The sequence below is a fragment of the Macrotis lagotis genome, chromosome X (genome assembly GCF_037893015.1).
Source record: "Macrotis lagotis isolate mMagLag1 chromosome X, bilby.v1.9.chrom.fasta, whole genome shotgun sequence".
Lineage (NCBI taxonomy): Eukaryota > Metazoa > Chordata > Mammalia > Peramelemorphia > Peramelidae > Macrotis > Macrotis lagotis.
In genome coordinates, this window is record NC_133666.1 from 503,045,259 (window position 1) to 503,061,902 (window position 16,644).

General features: G+C 37.0%; 1 protein-coding gene across 2 annotated transcripts in view; it reads left to right on the forward strand.

Annotated features, from left to right (window-relative positions):
• Window positions 1-626: 626 nt before the first annotated feature.
• The window catches only part of RBFA (ribosome binding factor A), a 32,592-nt gene continuing 16,574 nt past the window's right edge, over window positions 627-16,644 (forward strand). Inside the window, exons 1-5 of one of the 2 annotated variants that reach the window (XM_074204951.1) lie at window positions 627-1,043; window positions 3,179-3,221; window positions 3,927-4,103; window positions 5,318-5,430; window positions 12,207-12,291. In XM_074204951.1, the coding sequence (XP_074061052.1) occupies window positions 856-1,043; window positions 3,179-3,221; window positions 3,927-4,103; window positions 5,318-5,430; window positions 12,207-12,291 (606 nt within the window). In that variant the 5' untranslated portion in view covers window positions 627-855. Of the gene's footprint in view, window positions 1,044-1,150; window positions 1,753-3,178; window positions 3,222-3,926; window positions 4,104-5,317; window positions 5,431-12,206; window positions 12,292-16,644 lie in introns of those variants that run through there. The other variant, XM_074204950.1, reaches the window with a different exon arrangement.

Here is a 16,644-nt window from a genome sequence, read left to right on the forward strand (position 1 = left end):
GTACCCATAGCTCTCTCTATCTCTATACCCATATCTATATATCTATACCTATATCTGTACCCATAGCTCTATCTCTATACCCATATCTATATATCTATACCTATATCTGTACCCATAGCTCTCTCTCTCTCTATACCCACATCTATATGTATATCTCTACCTATGCCTATATCTGTTTACACTTATATTTCAGTGGCCAGAGCTGCATGGGCACCACCGCGGATGACCCTGGTGACTTGCCCAAGGTCACGCAGCCGGCGAGCACGGGCCTGAGGGCGGATCTGAAGCCGGGCTGTCTGTCTCCGAGGCCGGTCCGGTCCGGTCCGGTCCGGCTGAGAGCGGCGCGGGCGCCCCCGTGGCCCCGCGCCGGGGGAAGGGCAGCTTGGCGGCTGGGTGGGAGGCGTCCGGCGACGCCGGAAGGGCTCCCGCCTGGAAGGGCTCTGCAGCCCCCTAGCGGCAGAGAAGTTTTTGTTCCGCCTCTGCTTTGTCCCTTACGTCTAGGTCCGGGCATCCGATGACTCTGGACACGCTGAGGAAAGGGGGGGTTTAGAGAAGAAGAAAAAAAGGCACTGAGTTCGGGGAGGCGGCCTCGGAGGGGAAGGCGCGAGGCCCGGGCAGCACGGAAGGCAGCGGTGGCTGGGCCGAGCCGGCCCGCGGTCGGCTTCCCCGGGAAGGGGCCGTCGCCGGGGCGGTGGGCGGAGCTCCCCGCCGCGGGACCAATCCCTGCGCAGCGGAGCGGCGCGACCAATCGCCGCCGGGGGCGCCCCGACCTCAGGGCCGGAACTTCCGGAGCGGGCCGCAGCGCCGCGTCCTGCGGGCCGAGGCGGCGGTGGCGGCGGCGCCCCGCGCGGAGCCATGTGGGCCGCCTCGGGGCCCTGCCGCCGCCTCTGTCGGAGCGGGCTGGGGCTGGCTGTTTGGGCAGCGCGCGGAGCCGGGGCGGGGAGCGGCCTCCCTCGGGGCGGGCCCCGGGCCCGGGCTCTGCACGGCACTCCCGCCGCCTGCGGCAAAAAGAATTTGCTCAAGAAATTTGCTTCGAAAACCAAGTAAATGCGCCGAGGGAGGGGCGGAGGCGACTGGGGGCCCCGGGGGTGGAGCGCCCAGGCGTCCCGGGCCGCCCCCCGGCGCTTCTTGGCCGAGGGACCCCTCTGTGAACTGGGGGTCGTAATAGTGCCAGCCCCGGCAGCGCCTGCCTCCCCACCCCGAGGGCTTCGCCGCTGTTAAAGGGGTGCAGATGGAGGCTGGAGCCCCGGCCCTGGAGTCGGGAGGACCTGGGTTCAAGTCCGGCCCCAGACACTTCATAATGACCGAGCTGTGTGCCTTGGGCCAGCCACTGGACCCATTGCCTTGCAAAAACCTAAAAAAAAGGGGTGCTGGGGTTGGACTTACTTTGGACCATCTGCCGACAGTTTTAACACTCGTCAGTCAGATCTTGTCTGTTTGATCCCCCAAATTATGGACTTTGACGTTTAGAGCCTCAAGAGACCCCCTCCCCATTTTACAGATGGAAAAACCGAGGCCCAGGGGAGGTCAAGGACTTGTCCAGGGTTGGTAGAGGTTGAGATGATGCGCTGTTACTTACAGCTGGCTTATTTGCTTATACTTTGTTAGGTCAAAAAGAGGAAAATTAGATCAAGACGGTGCTTGGCATGGTTGAGCACCCTTCTGATTTAAGTTTCACGGAAATTGGAAAAAACCTTTAGAGATGGGCAAAAGCATTTCTAATATTGATAATCAGAACCTCTACAATTCTGGGTAATAATACAGAGAAGCATTGAATCTTAAAGACTTATGTAAAATGGAAAACTTTGAATGTTTACAGTATAAAATTTCAATAGCACTATTGGTGGATTATAGTTGTGCTGGGATTATAATATTAACTCTAAATTCTGCCTTATTACTATATGAGATTAGTAAAAGAATAGCCTAACACTTTAAACCACAAGTTCTCAACTTCTTGTCTGGAGACCTCTCTGAGGAGGGTGTCTGAGAGTACAGAATTTTTTTCATAATTTATTAAGATGTTATGCTAAGATGTTATAATTTCTATACAGTAAATATCAGTAGATATAGAGTCCATATAAGCAAAAGTTCTTTGGGGAGAAAGTCCTCAACTTTTTAGAGTTTAAAGAAGTCCTGAGATCAAATATGTTGTGAACCTCCACCCTATGCCATAAACAGTGTCCTTTGCTAATCCAAATAAGAACTTTTCACTTCTCCCTCTTCTCCCCAAGATATGACATTTCTTCTTTAAACTCACACAACTTTTAAGGAGCTGTGTGAAGGAGGACAGATTTTTGTCATCAGTACTTGAAGTGTGGTTGATAAGACATCTTTGTTGGGTATTTAAAATGAGCAATTATACAATGTGTAGAAACCTCTGTGCTTAATAAAAACATCTATGGTAAATGTAGCTCATAGGAAGTTTATAGCATTGGTCAAGCTCAAAATCAAGACCTTAGATCTAGAAGAGAACAGTTCAATATGTCTGCTGACATGATTGAATTGAGAAATTCTGGGCTGAGTAGGAGCCTTTTTAGGGTCACTGAGTGGCTTGGGATAAATCAGTATCTTAAGTTGTCCCATCTCTGAAATCTGGCTCCTCCTACCATTCTTTTTTAGAAGTAGCCGTTGTGACTTTGCTAATATTGTGAAATTGTGAAATTATTTCTAGGGTAACAAGATGTATACTGTATCTGCATTGATGCTGCTAAACACTATCCCCATTCACTTTACAGAATCAAGTCAAAGAACCATGTCATTTTAAAGCTGACATTCAATGGATCCTTGAATATTTTGTTTTTTATTTGACTTTTAATAATGACAAAAAAGATATGCAGCTGCATTTTAAAAAACTTGATTGCCATAGAATTACTAATGCCACTTTTTTTAATGAATAGAACTATTTTTAGGTAGTGTGGAAGAGAGATTCTTGAGAAATTTTTTGCCTTTATATAGTTAAATAGAAACAACTTAAAATTGTTAAGACTTGAATTGACTTCATTTTCTCTATCCACCATAAGTTGTTTTTTAATTAGTTTCTTAGTAATATTGTCTCTAAGTATAGCACTTAGTTATATAGTTGTGGTATCCAGACTTCTCAGGAGTCTAGTTAGATAGTCATAACTGTTTTATTCAAGTTGCCATCAAAGCAAATGTAATCTTCCTATTTTCTTCACAGAAAGAAGTTCTGGTATGAAAGCCCTTCCCTGGGACCCTACCTTGTAAGTAAAGGATGATGGTGGTGATGGTAAAATTTGAATCCTAGAATCTTTTGCTGGATAAACCTGGACACATTTATAAGTTATTCTCATTCTTCCAAAGGGCTGGAGAGAAGATATATTTTTTAGAATAAAGTACTAAAAAGGTTGCCTATCATCATGTTATTACCCACTTGTCTTTTTTATAAGTTTGAGTAGGCTTAGTTGTCATACATAGCAAATGGAAAATGAAAATTTGCTCTTTTTGCTGAGAGTACAGGAGTATTTACTTATATTTCTTTGTAGTTTCAAATTAAGAGAATGTGATTGATGCTTTTTAGGGTTGCTTCACATAGAATCATTACACACAAAAGTATGCAAACTGCTAATGAATTTAAATTTTCAGATATTCATGTAAAAGTAAATTTTCAATATTGGTGAGTGCTTTTATCTAAGAGGATTTACTATATTAATATTAAGAAAGTCACTTGTAAAATAAACAGTTAGGAGGGGTTACTAAATTAATACCAAAAAAGTCACCTGTAAAATAAATAGCATTTTTCACTGAGGACCAAGACAATTCAGATTTATCATGGGCTATTTTACATTTATGAGTATGGTTAAATGCCATTTGAGAAATCTTAGTATCATATCCTTTAAATTTTATAACAGTCAAATGTACCCCTATGTTAGTCATTTTTAATATCTGTGTTTTTTCCCCTATGAAAGACTCACCATCCATCCAGTTGGGAAAGTCTAATGAAACATACTTCAAAGAAGATGAAGAAAGAAGACAGCATTCGCAAGAAGGCCCTGGATGGTGTTCTTTATCAAGCATTGTCAGATTTGACAAGTACTTTTGAAGTGAATCAAGATGTTTATGATCTGAATGTGGAATTTTCTAAGGTAAATCATATTGACTGATGTTTCTGAAAAGTTATGTTATTGGAAGTTTCAGGATTCACATTCACATTTTCAGACTAGTTGTGGGCTGTGGGGGGTAGCATTAAAACTTCATTTAAAAAAAGTAAGAGGAAATTAGAATGTGCAGGTACAAACAAATACTTAAATAGAGGAGTAGTATGTGAGTCTAGTATGTGAGAATGAAGTGAGTAGATGAATTGTTTTTTGTTTTTTTTTTTAAACTCAGGTAAACTATTTCCTTTGAGCAGTGGATAGAACATGGGCCCTAGAATTGGGAAGATGAGTTCAAATGTGGCCTCAGTGACTTACTAGCTGTGTGACCCTGGGCAAGTCACTTAACCCTGTTTGCCTCAGTTTCTCATCTGTAAATGAGCTGGAGAAGGATATGGCAAACCACTCAGTATCTTTGTCAGGAAAAGCTCAAAAGGGTCATGAAGATTTGGGCAGGGCTGAAAATGTTAAAGTAATTTTAAAGTAAATTCACCCATAGCAGAAAGAACATTGGAAAGAAAAGGTCTGCATAGTGATCTCTTTCTTCTCTTTACTAGTTGGGATGAATGTACTAAGTGCCATAGGATCTGACTATGGAGGTAATTAGATGGTTTGTGGAAACAAAGCAGTGATTGCTTTCAATGATTTCTTAGTTTTTTTTTCCCCAATTCTCTAGTTCTTTGAATAAAGAAAAGATGTGGTTTTGAATGGATGACCAAACCAATAACCAACAAACATGATGTTTACTTTGTGCCAGGCACTGAGAAGCCTTGATGCTCCATAGATCAAAGCAGAGTGCACTCAAGGAACTTTGTCTATTGGGGGAGAGCATTTGTCTGACTATCTATCAGATCTATTGTAAATGGGACTTTTGGTGAGAAATGACTTGAACTAGATGGGCTTTGAAGAGCTTCCCAATTCTTGAACTTTGGTAAAATATTGAGGCTTTGTATATTTCATCATTTCCCCTCTCCTACTCCCATAGCAGCAATAATTGCATTATTTGCACTCTTAAGAGAATGGGACCCCTGGAAATAAGGCACTGAGCATGAAGAGTGGAGTATGTATTTTGAAGAGTTACTGACTAGTTTTTGTTTCTTATTCATGGAAAGAATTTTTTGGATACACAAAGCTTAGGAGAACTGACTCCTGATTTAATAATTTTTTTCTTTGTTGTTATTGGGGGTTGGATGGTGTTGTTTCAGGTGTCTCTTGCCCCAGATTTCTCAGCCTGTCGTGTATATTGGAAGACATCCCTCTCTGCTGAGCAGAATGATCACATAGAAGCAGTTTTACAGAAGAGTGCTTCACGTTTCAGGTGCTACCATTTTGCTTTCTAAATGATTCTACATGATAATTTTCATCCTACATTACAGCTTTCCCAAAACAGCCAAATGTTTTATTTGTAGTTAAATTATTTTAGATTTTCCTTATTAATTACATCCCTTTTATGTAAAATGTTGGGTAGTTTTCTAGGAAATTCATAGTATATTTTGGTATTTCACAGAAAGTACTTTCTATTTAGTGCTTTCAAAAATTTGTTTTCCTCAGACTTTATGTAAATAAAGTCTTATTTATTTGGAACTCAATTCATTTAAACATTTAATAAAAATCTACTGTGTTTCATTTGAGAAGAAACAGGTTAAATAAAATCCAACTTATTGTAGACTTCAATTAATCAAAAATTTCCTACTTTGCACTGTACTTTTAGGTGAAAGGGGCGAATTTCAAGAATGTTATATAATAACATTATATAAATCCTTATATAAAGGATTTAATTTTTTTAAAAATCAACTTATAGGCAGCATCCTAGGGTAAGCACGTTTTTGTTCTTCAGTTGTTTCAATCATGTCTGACTCTTCATAACCCCATTTGGGGTTTTCTTGGCAAAGATAATGGTATGGTTTGCCATTATCAACTCCAGCTCATGTTGAGAAAACTGAGACAAATATGATTAAGTGACTTTTCCAGTGACTTTCACAAAGCTAGTGTGTGTCTGAAGGCAAATTTGACTCCCGTCTACCTATATCCAGGCCCAGTGCTCTATCCATTATACCTCCTAGCTGCCCAGAAGAGAGCATTTATTTTTGCCCAATATTTCTGTTCTAAAATACCATGAGAATTGATGTGTGTATAATGATAGTTATGAGTATTAGAGTATTCTGCTCTTAAAAGGCAATTCACCAATGTCATCTCTTTCATCATTTTATTACAGTCTATGAGTTTTTCTCGGTTTGCCCTTTCCTCTCCAATGGAAACTCTAAAAATATGATGCTATTAAAGTGCTCTCCTCACTATGTCATCAATTTTGGAAAACAGAATAGTGGCTACTGGATTAGGAAAGTATCAATTTATATCCTAATCCTAAAGTAAGACAGTGCCAAGGAATGCTAAAATTACCAAACAATTGCATTCATTTGACATGCCATAAAGGTTTTGCTTTAGGATTGTGTAAGCTAGACTTCAGCAATATGTGAATTGATGACACTGGTGAATGATCTTTTAAGATAGAATACTGTAATACTCTACTAGGGAAGACCAAAGGACAACTACAAGGAACCCCAGTTCTAATGAAGTGACTGGACCAAAGCCTAAAGGAAGTTTAGTTGCTCTGGTGGTGAAAGGAAAGTCTGATGCTGTAAAAGATCAGGAATCTTGAATGTTAAATCTATGAACCAAGGAAACTAGATATTATCAGACAGTAGCTGGAAAGATTTAATATCAACATTTTGAGTGTCAGTGAATTTAAATGAACAGGAATAGGGGCAGCTAGGTGGCGTAGTGGATAAAGCACTGGCCCTGGAGTCAGGAGTACCTGGGTTCAAATCCGGTCTCAGACACTTAATAAGTACCTAGCTGTGTGGCCTTGGGCAAGCCACTTAACCCCGTTTGCCTTGCAAAAAAACAAAAAAAAATGAGCAGGAATGAATTTAATTCAGGTGATTCCCTACATATACTTCTGTGTGCAAGAATCCCTTAGAAGAAATGAAATCATCCTTATAGTCAATCAAAGGGTGAGAAAAGAAGCATTAAAGTATATTCTCAAAATGACTGAGTGATATCTGTTCAAATCCAAGGCAAACCATTCTATATCACAGTAATATATAAGTCTTATTCTTCAACCACCAATGCCAAAGATGCCAAAGTTGATTGGTTTTTATGAAGACTTAAAATTTCTAGAAATAACATAAGAAATGGCATCACATTAATCATAGGGGATTGGAATGTTAAATTAGGAAATCAAAAGAAAATTGGAATAACGTGCAAGTGTGACCTTGGAGTACAAAATAAAGCAGGGCAGAAACTTTGCCAAGATAGCTTGCTATTCATAACAATATCCCAAAAAAGGAACTCTACACATGGACATCATTAGAAGGTCAGCATAGAAATCAAATTGATTATATGGTTGGTTCTTGTCCTTTGTTATCAAAGAAGACCAAAATGACCTCACTATGTTTGAGACAAATTACAGTGGGTCCTACTATGGTTGATCAGCCCAATATGAGCTCAGAATGCTCAACCACAGAATGGGCACAAATAGTTCATGTGAACACCTATGCTGGATACTCTTAAGTTTAAGGAAGTCACGTTTCCTTTGAGCTATTTCAATTCTGCCCTTTTCCTAGAGTGCAGCATTTTCATTGATGAGGGCACACCATTTTGGGAAGTCCTGTGCGGGGTTGTCCCAGTGTTGCTTTTTCTGACCCCCTTGTGAGCACTTGCCCTGTGTGAGTTCTCCTTAGAATAGTCTTTTTGGCAAGCATACTACTTCAGGCATTCTAACAACATGACCAGCCCATTGTAGTTGTGCTCTCTGTAGTAATATATACTTTGTAGCCAAAGACAGAGAAGTTCTATACAGTCAGTTAAAACAAGGCTTGAAACTGACTGTGGTTGAGATCATGATTTTTTTAATTACAAAATTCAGACTAGTTTGGAAGAAAGTAGGGAAAACATTATTTCATATAGGTATGACCTAAACAGTATCAGCATATTGGTCATGTCTGAAAATATATACCTCACTTTGCACCTGTAATCTACCACTTCTGGTTAAGAGGAGCAAGGCATACTTTGAAATCACAATTGGTTCAGTGTTTTCTTTTAGATAACCAGGTAAATTGTTCTGATTCTGCTTATTTCACCCTGTACAGTTTAAACAATCCTCCAGATTTATACTGGAGACGTCTTAAAATTTAAACCATCCAGAACAATACAATTATCTTTTACTTTACTTATCCCCTCTCTTCTTTCAAACTTCGCCATTTCTGAATCAGATATCATCATCCTGCTCTCCTAAGTTTTCACTTCAGGATCCTGAACACCTCTTCCTTCTCTGCATATATATATACATATATATATATATATATATATATATATATATATATATATATATATATATATATATATATATATAATCACTTGCCAAATTTTCCCATTTTGCTCTCTTTACATCTCTAATATGCAACCTCCTTTCTGCTCACACAATGACCACCCTAATTTAAGCCCTCTTTACTTCTTGGCCCCATTATTGCAACAACCCCCTAATTGTTCTCCCTCCCTAAGCTCTCTCATTCCTCCAATCCATCCTTCACCTTGTATAGTCTTTAAGCACAGATTGAGTCATGTGATTACCCTCTCAATCAACTCTAGTGGTTTCCTCTACAACTCTGGTTGGCTTTTTATAGGCCTCAACAGCTTGACTTGGACCTGTCTTTCTGGTCTCCTTCTCCTATACTCTGTAATGCAGCTAAAATGACCTTCCCTCTCTTCTTTCCACATAAGACTCCATCTTCCATTCCCCTGGCTTTGCAGGATTCACTTGAATACACTCTTTCCTTACCACCCCTTCATGAAGTTGCTATCTTTGTTGAAAATACAACTTGAGTACTGTCTTTTTACAGGAAACTTTTCCTGATCCCCTTCTCTTTCTTCTATACTACTTTTCTTACATACCTGTATTTATTAGTTTTATGTTTAGGCATTTGGAGCATTCTTAAGATTGTTGATAGATAGGATTTTTTAAAAAAAATCCTAGGAATGGTTCTTAAATAGAAGGCAGTTTTCTTAAATGTAAAATAAAGATCATAGTATCTACTACCATAATAGCACAGATTTATTAAGTCTCAAGATGATATATATATATATATATATATATATATATATATATATATATATATAAAATATGCTTTGCAAACTTTAAAGCTCTATATAAATGTTAGCTATTATTATTAACAATTATCTATTGGTATCACTTCCCTAAATATCTTGAATATCAGACTTTTTTTTTAGACATAGTATTAGCAAACATTTTCTTCCATTTCAGTTTCTTATTTTTTTTACTTTTTGGTTACTTTTATCCTTTATTTGAGACTTTCTTCTAATCATGGTTGTGTGTTCTTTACTCATTTTTAAAATTTTAATATAGTATGACTTACTATTTAGGTCTTACCTCCATTTGGAACTTATTGTTTCACATGGTGTAAGATATTATACAAAACCTCATTTCTGCTCGACAGTTCTCTAATTTTCTTACTAATTCTTCTAATTAGAAAGTTATTTCGTAGTATTTTATGATTCTGGGCTTATGGAGCACAAAGTTATTCTGTTAAATTGCTTCTAAGTTTTCTTTACCTAATTAATATTTTAGGAAGACTTTCAATATAGTTTATATTTCAGTACTATAGTTTATCTTATTAACTCTGAGATAATTCATTTACTCAGAATATTTTGTTCCTTTGGCCCAACCATTCTAGATAGTACAAAGACTCCAAGAAAGTCAGTGATAGAAAACAAGACCTAATATATATTTCAATATATACATTAGCTGCATTCTTTATGGTAGCAAATTCCTATTTTCATGAATGTGCTCTCACTACAAATTTGAATATTGGCATCTTTTTTAATGAAAGCTAATATGAAATTTGTATTAGATATAATACTTAACAGTATTCTTAAAGAGGTCAGCTACATGACACAGTGAATTAGCATGCCAGTCCTGAAATCAAAGTTTCTGAGTTCAAAGCTGTGTAACTCTGGACAAGTCATTAACCCTATTTGCCTCAGTTTCCTCATCAGTAAAATGAGCTGGAGAAGGAAATCGCAAACCATTCCAATATCTTTGCCAAGAAAACTTCAAGCAATCATGAAGAGCTGGGCACAACTGAAAAAAATGACTAAACAAAGATAAAAGTATTTTTAAATTATGTATTATAATAATAGCAGGACAGGAAATGATGGATAACTTGTGGCATAGGGAACTCTCAGATCAAGAAACACCCTCTATAAATGCAAGTTGGCACCTTTTGTGCAACTTCAAAGTCTTAGAAATTTTCCTGAATCATGAAGTGGGTAATTGACTTACCCAGGGTCACATAACTAGTATGTGCCAAAAGTAGGACTTGAATACAAGTCTTCAGGTTCTGAGATCTGATTTCTATATACTCTTTTTTTGTTTTGTTTTCTTTTCATTTTTGAGGGCAATGGGGTTAAATGACTTACCCAAGGTCACACAGCTGGGTAATTATTAAGTGTCTGAGGTCGGATTTGAACTCAGCTCAGGTCTTCCTGACTCCAGGGCCAGTGCTCTATCCACTGCACCACCTAGCTGCCCCAATTTCTAAATATTATTTGCCATATACTGCCTCTCTTAATGCCAGCTAACATTTACTTAATATTTATATTTACTGCTTCTCTGTAATTTATATAGCACTTGAAGGTTTGCAAAGCATTTTACATGTGTTATCTCATTTGAGAAATGATAATTGGAGATGTCAGAAAGCCAAGGTTCAGATCCCAGATCAGTTACTTATTGAACAAGCATTTATTAAATAACGCTATGTCCTAAGTACTGATTAAAATAGTCCCTGCTCTCGAGATTTATCTATCTGAGAAGGAACAATAAATGAATGGGAAAATAAACCAGTAAAATTCAAGGAGAGAGTATAATCTTGCTAAGCAAATCGGAAGGTGATTCTGTTGTAGGTGAGCAGTAGAGTCAGGAAGACCTAAGTTCAAATCTAGTCTCAGATACTTCCTGGCTGTGTGCCCTGGACAAGTCACTTCACTTCTTTTTGTCTCAGTTTCCTCACCTGCAAAATGGAATAACAACACACCTGCCTCTTAGCATTGTTGTGAGAATCAAATGAAATGTTGTTTATAAAGTGCTTAGCACAAAACCTGGCTTGTAGAAGCTATATAAATATTGAATTATTTCTCTGGTACTTTTTAGGTCTAAATTCTGTGATTTAATGAATTCTGTATTCTCTTAATTTTGAATAATAAAAACTTTAAAACTGAATTTTATAGAATCATTGTCAGTAAATGTTTAACTTGGTAATATCCTAATTAAAAGACATTTGATCAGAAAGCTTATGAATTTTATCCAGAGAGGTGACACAGTAGATAGGGTTCTGAGCCTTGAAGTCAGGAAGAACTGAATTCAAATCCTAGCTATCTGTGTGACCCTGATTGAGTCACTTAAACTCTGTCTGCTTCAGTTTCCTTAACTGTAAAATAGGGAAGCTAATAATAGCACTTACCTCTCAGGATTGTTATAAGAATCAAATGAGATATTTGTAAAGCCCTCAGCACACGATCTGGCACTTTGGAGACATTTATTAGGTGTTCATTTTCTTTTTTTCCTTAATACAAGTCAGTATTCAAAATATTGATCTGTAGTTGGGCAGGGTTTGGAATGTGGATTTTGATATATCCTTGTTTTGTGTTAGTTGCTTTAATTCTTTGAATTTCAGTTTCTGTATCTGTAAAATGAGAATATTTGCCTCAGAATTGTTAGAAGGAAAGCATTTTTAAGATCTTAAAATATAGAAAGTATGAGTTTTTGTTGAAAAAAGCACATTATTTTTTTAAACTAGTGTGATTAAGACTCTACATTGTAATCTATTTTTCTCATGTCACAGTGGACTGCAAGAGACTTTTTTAGCTTGACATTTTAGTCTAGAAGGTTAAATTCCTAAACTAGTTGCTTGCCACTTGTAAATCATCTTGTGTTTTTATTTGAACACCATCATATCTGTCCAGGAAATGTCATAGTAAATTAGAGTAACTCTTTGGGCCTTCTGGTTTTTTTTTTAGGCATCTTTTGATTACCCATCAGATCCTGAGAAATGTTCCTCCAATAGTATTTATTCGTGATAAAGAAAGTGCAGCAATAGCAGAGGTAAGTAAAATTTATTTTCTGACGCCACATATAAAACATTAGATTGTTTGTATAAATTTTTTTTGTAGCCATATTATTCCCCTTGCTAGGAAAATGTACTATGATGAGTTTTTTATTCTTGCCTTGAAAAAGGAATTAAATTTATAAGGTCATGGAAATTTGATATAAATATGTTGGAAGAATTTGAAATTGAATTTATTGATAATTAAATTATTATCCCCAAATTTTTCCAAATCCTAGATTTGGAACTAGAAGGGATCTTATAGACTACGATGACCCTTTCATTTTACAGATGAAGAAATTAAGGCACAGAGAGGTTAAATGATTTGCTAATGGTAACAATTTGTAGCTGTCTGATTTTCTTCTGATTTCAAATTCATTTACATTCCAAGAGTAAGGGAGCTCTATACTTTATATCATACTATGTCAATTTAAAAAAAATTTTTTTCCCTTTATTTTTCCAACAGCATATATGTGGTTTTCAACAATTATTTTTTCACATTTTTCTGCCTCCCCCGCCCTTCCCAAGACAGCATACTATCTCAATTAAATGAGGATCTAGTTTTCATTTTCTAAAAGTCTCTTTTCATTAATTTGACAAGCTTTGGGTTTTTTTTTTATTTTTGTTATAGAGTGTCTACTAGGTATAAAACATGTCTTGTCTTGAGACAAGGAGTACTGCCAATGCAGTTTATATTAGAATGGGGGGGCTAGAAACATCTTCTATTCACATTTTTATCTTTACTGAAATTATCTTTCAGTCATGCAAAGAGGGAAATGGCAACCTTTCATCCTCATCATTACATTTGAACTTTGGAATGATTACAAGTTCACAAACTGAAACAGCTGGTGAAACTGACCTTTTAAAATTTGCAGATTTTCTGGTTAATCCTGATTCACTTTTTAGAGATCTCTGAAGAAAATTCCAGTTTTGCTGGAAATTCATATAGTTTATAAGACATTTTAAAAGTAATAAGCAAGGTGACCTTTGGCATAATTATGAAATGATCGATTTTCCTTTTGATAATCTTCAGCCCTGGATTTCCTAACCCTTTTTTCTCTCTTAATCCCTTTTCCACCCTTTCCTTTTTTTTTTTTTTAAAGATTTTTCAAGGCAATGGGGTTAAGTGGCTTTCCCAAGGCCACACGGCTAGGTGTTTATTAAGTGTCTGAGGTTGGATTTGAACCCAGGTACTCCTGACTCCAAGGCCAGTGCTCTATCCACTGAGCCACCTAGCCTCCTCTCCCCTTTCCTTTTCTTGTACCGTATTTTTGTCAATTGGATTTAGCTAGTAGGCTGCTAAACTGCAAAAGCAGGAAAGACTTTAAAGATGGAGTCAAAGGAACCAAGTCCTTTAGCTTTATCCTTGGGTATCACATTCCTTTTAGGCAAGTCACTTAATCTTTCTGACCCTTTGTATCTTTGTAGAAATAATAAAAATAGGTACATCCTTCCCAGAAATGTTCACATTTTAAAAAGGAAAATATGAAGGTCATAGAGTTGCCTTGCTTTCTGCGCTTGAAAAAGACTCTGATCCAAATCCTTTTTAGTGTAAAAAAAGATACTTTTATTTTCCTACTCTAGCTTTGCAATGATTTAGGCTTTTAGTTTTTTAATACCATCTTACATTGATTATGAATAATAATATAGGGGAGCTGGAATTTCATTGGTGTGAGTGTTCCTTCCATTTACACAGATTGCAATTCTTTTATAACTTGATAAATTGTCTTTGAGAGTTGTTAGCCAACAAATTTCTTTGATTACTGCTTCTCATCCAACATATTTTCACCAAATCTGTATTTGAAGTTTTTCCAACTTACTAGAACCTACCAAAATTTGAACTTCGAGTCAGTCGTAGGCCAAACATGTTAAGATGCAGCTTCCAAATAAGTCTTTAGTGGAAGTTGATTATGACAAATGATAAATATATTTTAAAAAACATAATTGTCAAATTCATAAAACATTACTTAGAGAAAACAACTTTGATGAAATGTTTTCCCTAAGAAATGAAAGGTTTGGCATTTGATAATTTAATACAGTTTTGGCTGAGATGTTAATCTAATACAGGTATTTTCTGCTTTTAGAAGAAATAAATTAATGGAAAATGTCTTTTAAGGTGGATTACTGTAAAGTGAAACCCTGTTGTTAGATTTGGACATCACTGGAGAAAGGTGCTGAAAAAATGGCACAGGCCTTTTTTAGACTGCCAGTGAGAGACTAGTGATATGGTATAAAGTAATCTGCCTATTGTTCTATGTCACTCTAAGATACTTTATATATGTGGTCTAACTTTTGTGTGGTCATTGCCTACCATCTGTCTTCCTTGTAGTCAATTTATTCCTCACGTTTAGGTCAGAACTACACAGCAAGTTAGTGATAGTGCTTTAACATAAATGCCATATTTTGATTTCTTTGTTATCATTCATTTGCATTGCTTCTTATATAAGCTAGTCGGTAGCCTTTCAGCCCACAAGAGAAGGATTGAGAAGTGTTAGGAAAAGGAAGATTAATAGGAGTATGTGAAGCATTTTTCAAAAATACTTTGAACAACCTAGAGAAATACTTATGAAAATGAATTAAGATTGCACATGAAATTATTTCAAATGGATCAGCACTTCAGAGAAAATACTAATAATCAATAAACATTTATTAAATACCTACTATGTGCCAATGGTTTAAGGAAAGTTTAAAAAGCCTGATTGCCTCAGAATATGGTGAGGTATAGAAAGAATCATATAAAGTGAAGTTTTGATATCTGCACTTGAGCCCATTTTAGGTTTAACAGAATTATTAAAATTTGCAAATATAATTTTAGATAATAACTCACCTTTATATGATGCTTTAAAATTTACAAAGCAATCTTAAGACAGATGGGATTATGCAGGTATTGAAAGGATAAGGATCTCCTTTTGATGATTAAGAATCTGAGGCTTTAGAGATGATGGAATCCTAGAGGTTCATGGGACTGACCTTAGTCTTTTCTAGCCCATCCTTGCAGAGGAATATCTTCTGCAACATCCTTGTGGATTGGTTATCTGATTCTTCTGTTCTGTTCTGTTCTGTTCTGTTCTGTTCTGTTCTGTTCTGTTCTGTTCTCTTCTCTTCTCTTCTCTTCTCTTCTTCTCTTCTCGATTTTTGCAAGGCAGTGGGGTTAAGTGAATTGCCCAAAGTCACACAGCTAGGTAATTGTTAAGCATTTCAGACTGGATTTGAACTCAGATCCTCCTAACTTCAAGGATGGTGTTCTATTGCACTACCTAACTGCCCAATGATTATCTGATTCTTAATGATCTCCAGCTCTGGGGACTTACTGTCTTCCAGGGCAATCCATTTTCTCTGCTGACAACTCTTTTTATTTAGAAAATTTTTTGTTACTTCTAGATTAAACTTTGCTTATACTTATCAATCTTTTGACTCTGGGACCAAGCAAAACAAGTCTGATCCCTTGTACATGGAAAAGCCTTTTTAGATATATGAAATGTCTGTTAAGTCCCTTCTGAGTTTTTCTCTTCTTCACAATAAGCATTCTCAGTTCTTTCATTCAATTCTTCTATGTTCCTTTATGATATGTTCTCTAATATTCTCATTTTTAGACATGTTCCAGCAGGCCTTGAATCTGAACTTAGTGTTCAAACACAGATGTTTCTGACCAGTTTAAGGTACAGATGGATTATTACATCCATCTTTCTAGTTACTGTGCCTTTCTTAAGTCAGCCTAGGAGCATTTGCTTTCTTTGCAGCTATTTTAAACTTTTGACACATTGAAATTGTAATCCATGTAACTTTCTAATTTGTTTCAGACTGCTCCTCTATTTTGAACTTGTGAAGTTTTTTATTTGCTTTGTTTTTTTTACTTAAAGCATAGGACTTTTCTAGTAAATTTCTTTTTATCAGATGAGGTCAGTTGTTCTAGCCATTAAAAACCAAAGGGTTGGGGCGGCTAGGTGGCGCAGTGGATAAAGCACTGGCCCTGGAGTCAGGAGGAGTACCTGGGTTCAAATCTGGTGTCAGACACTTAATAATTACCTAGCTGTGTGGCCTTGGGCAAGCCACTTAACCCCATTGGCCTTGCAAAAACCTAAAAAAAAAAACAAACCCCAAAGCCCCCAAAGGGTCCTGACTTTGTCATCTATAACTTGATGAGCATGCCACTGACCAAATCTTGGGTTGCAATTTTATCGTAATACTGCAAAACATCATAGAGCCCAGAATAGATTACAATTTTTAGAGATCTTTTTTCAAGTTGACATTGGCTTGACTTTTTGTTCATTCAGCTGGTTTCAAGTGATTTTGGGGTTCGGGGGGCAGGGTTAGTATCTAATTTGAAACTCATTTCAGGGCTGCTCATCCAC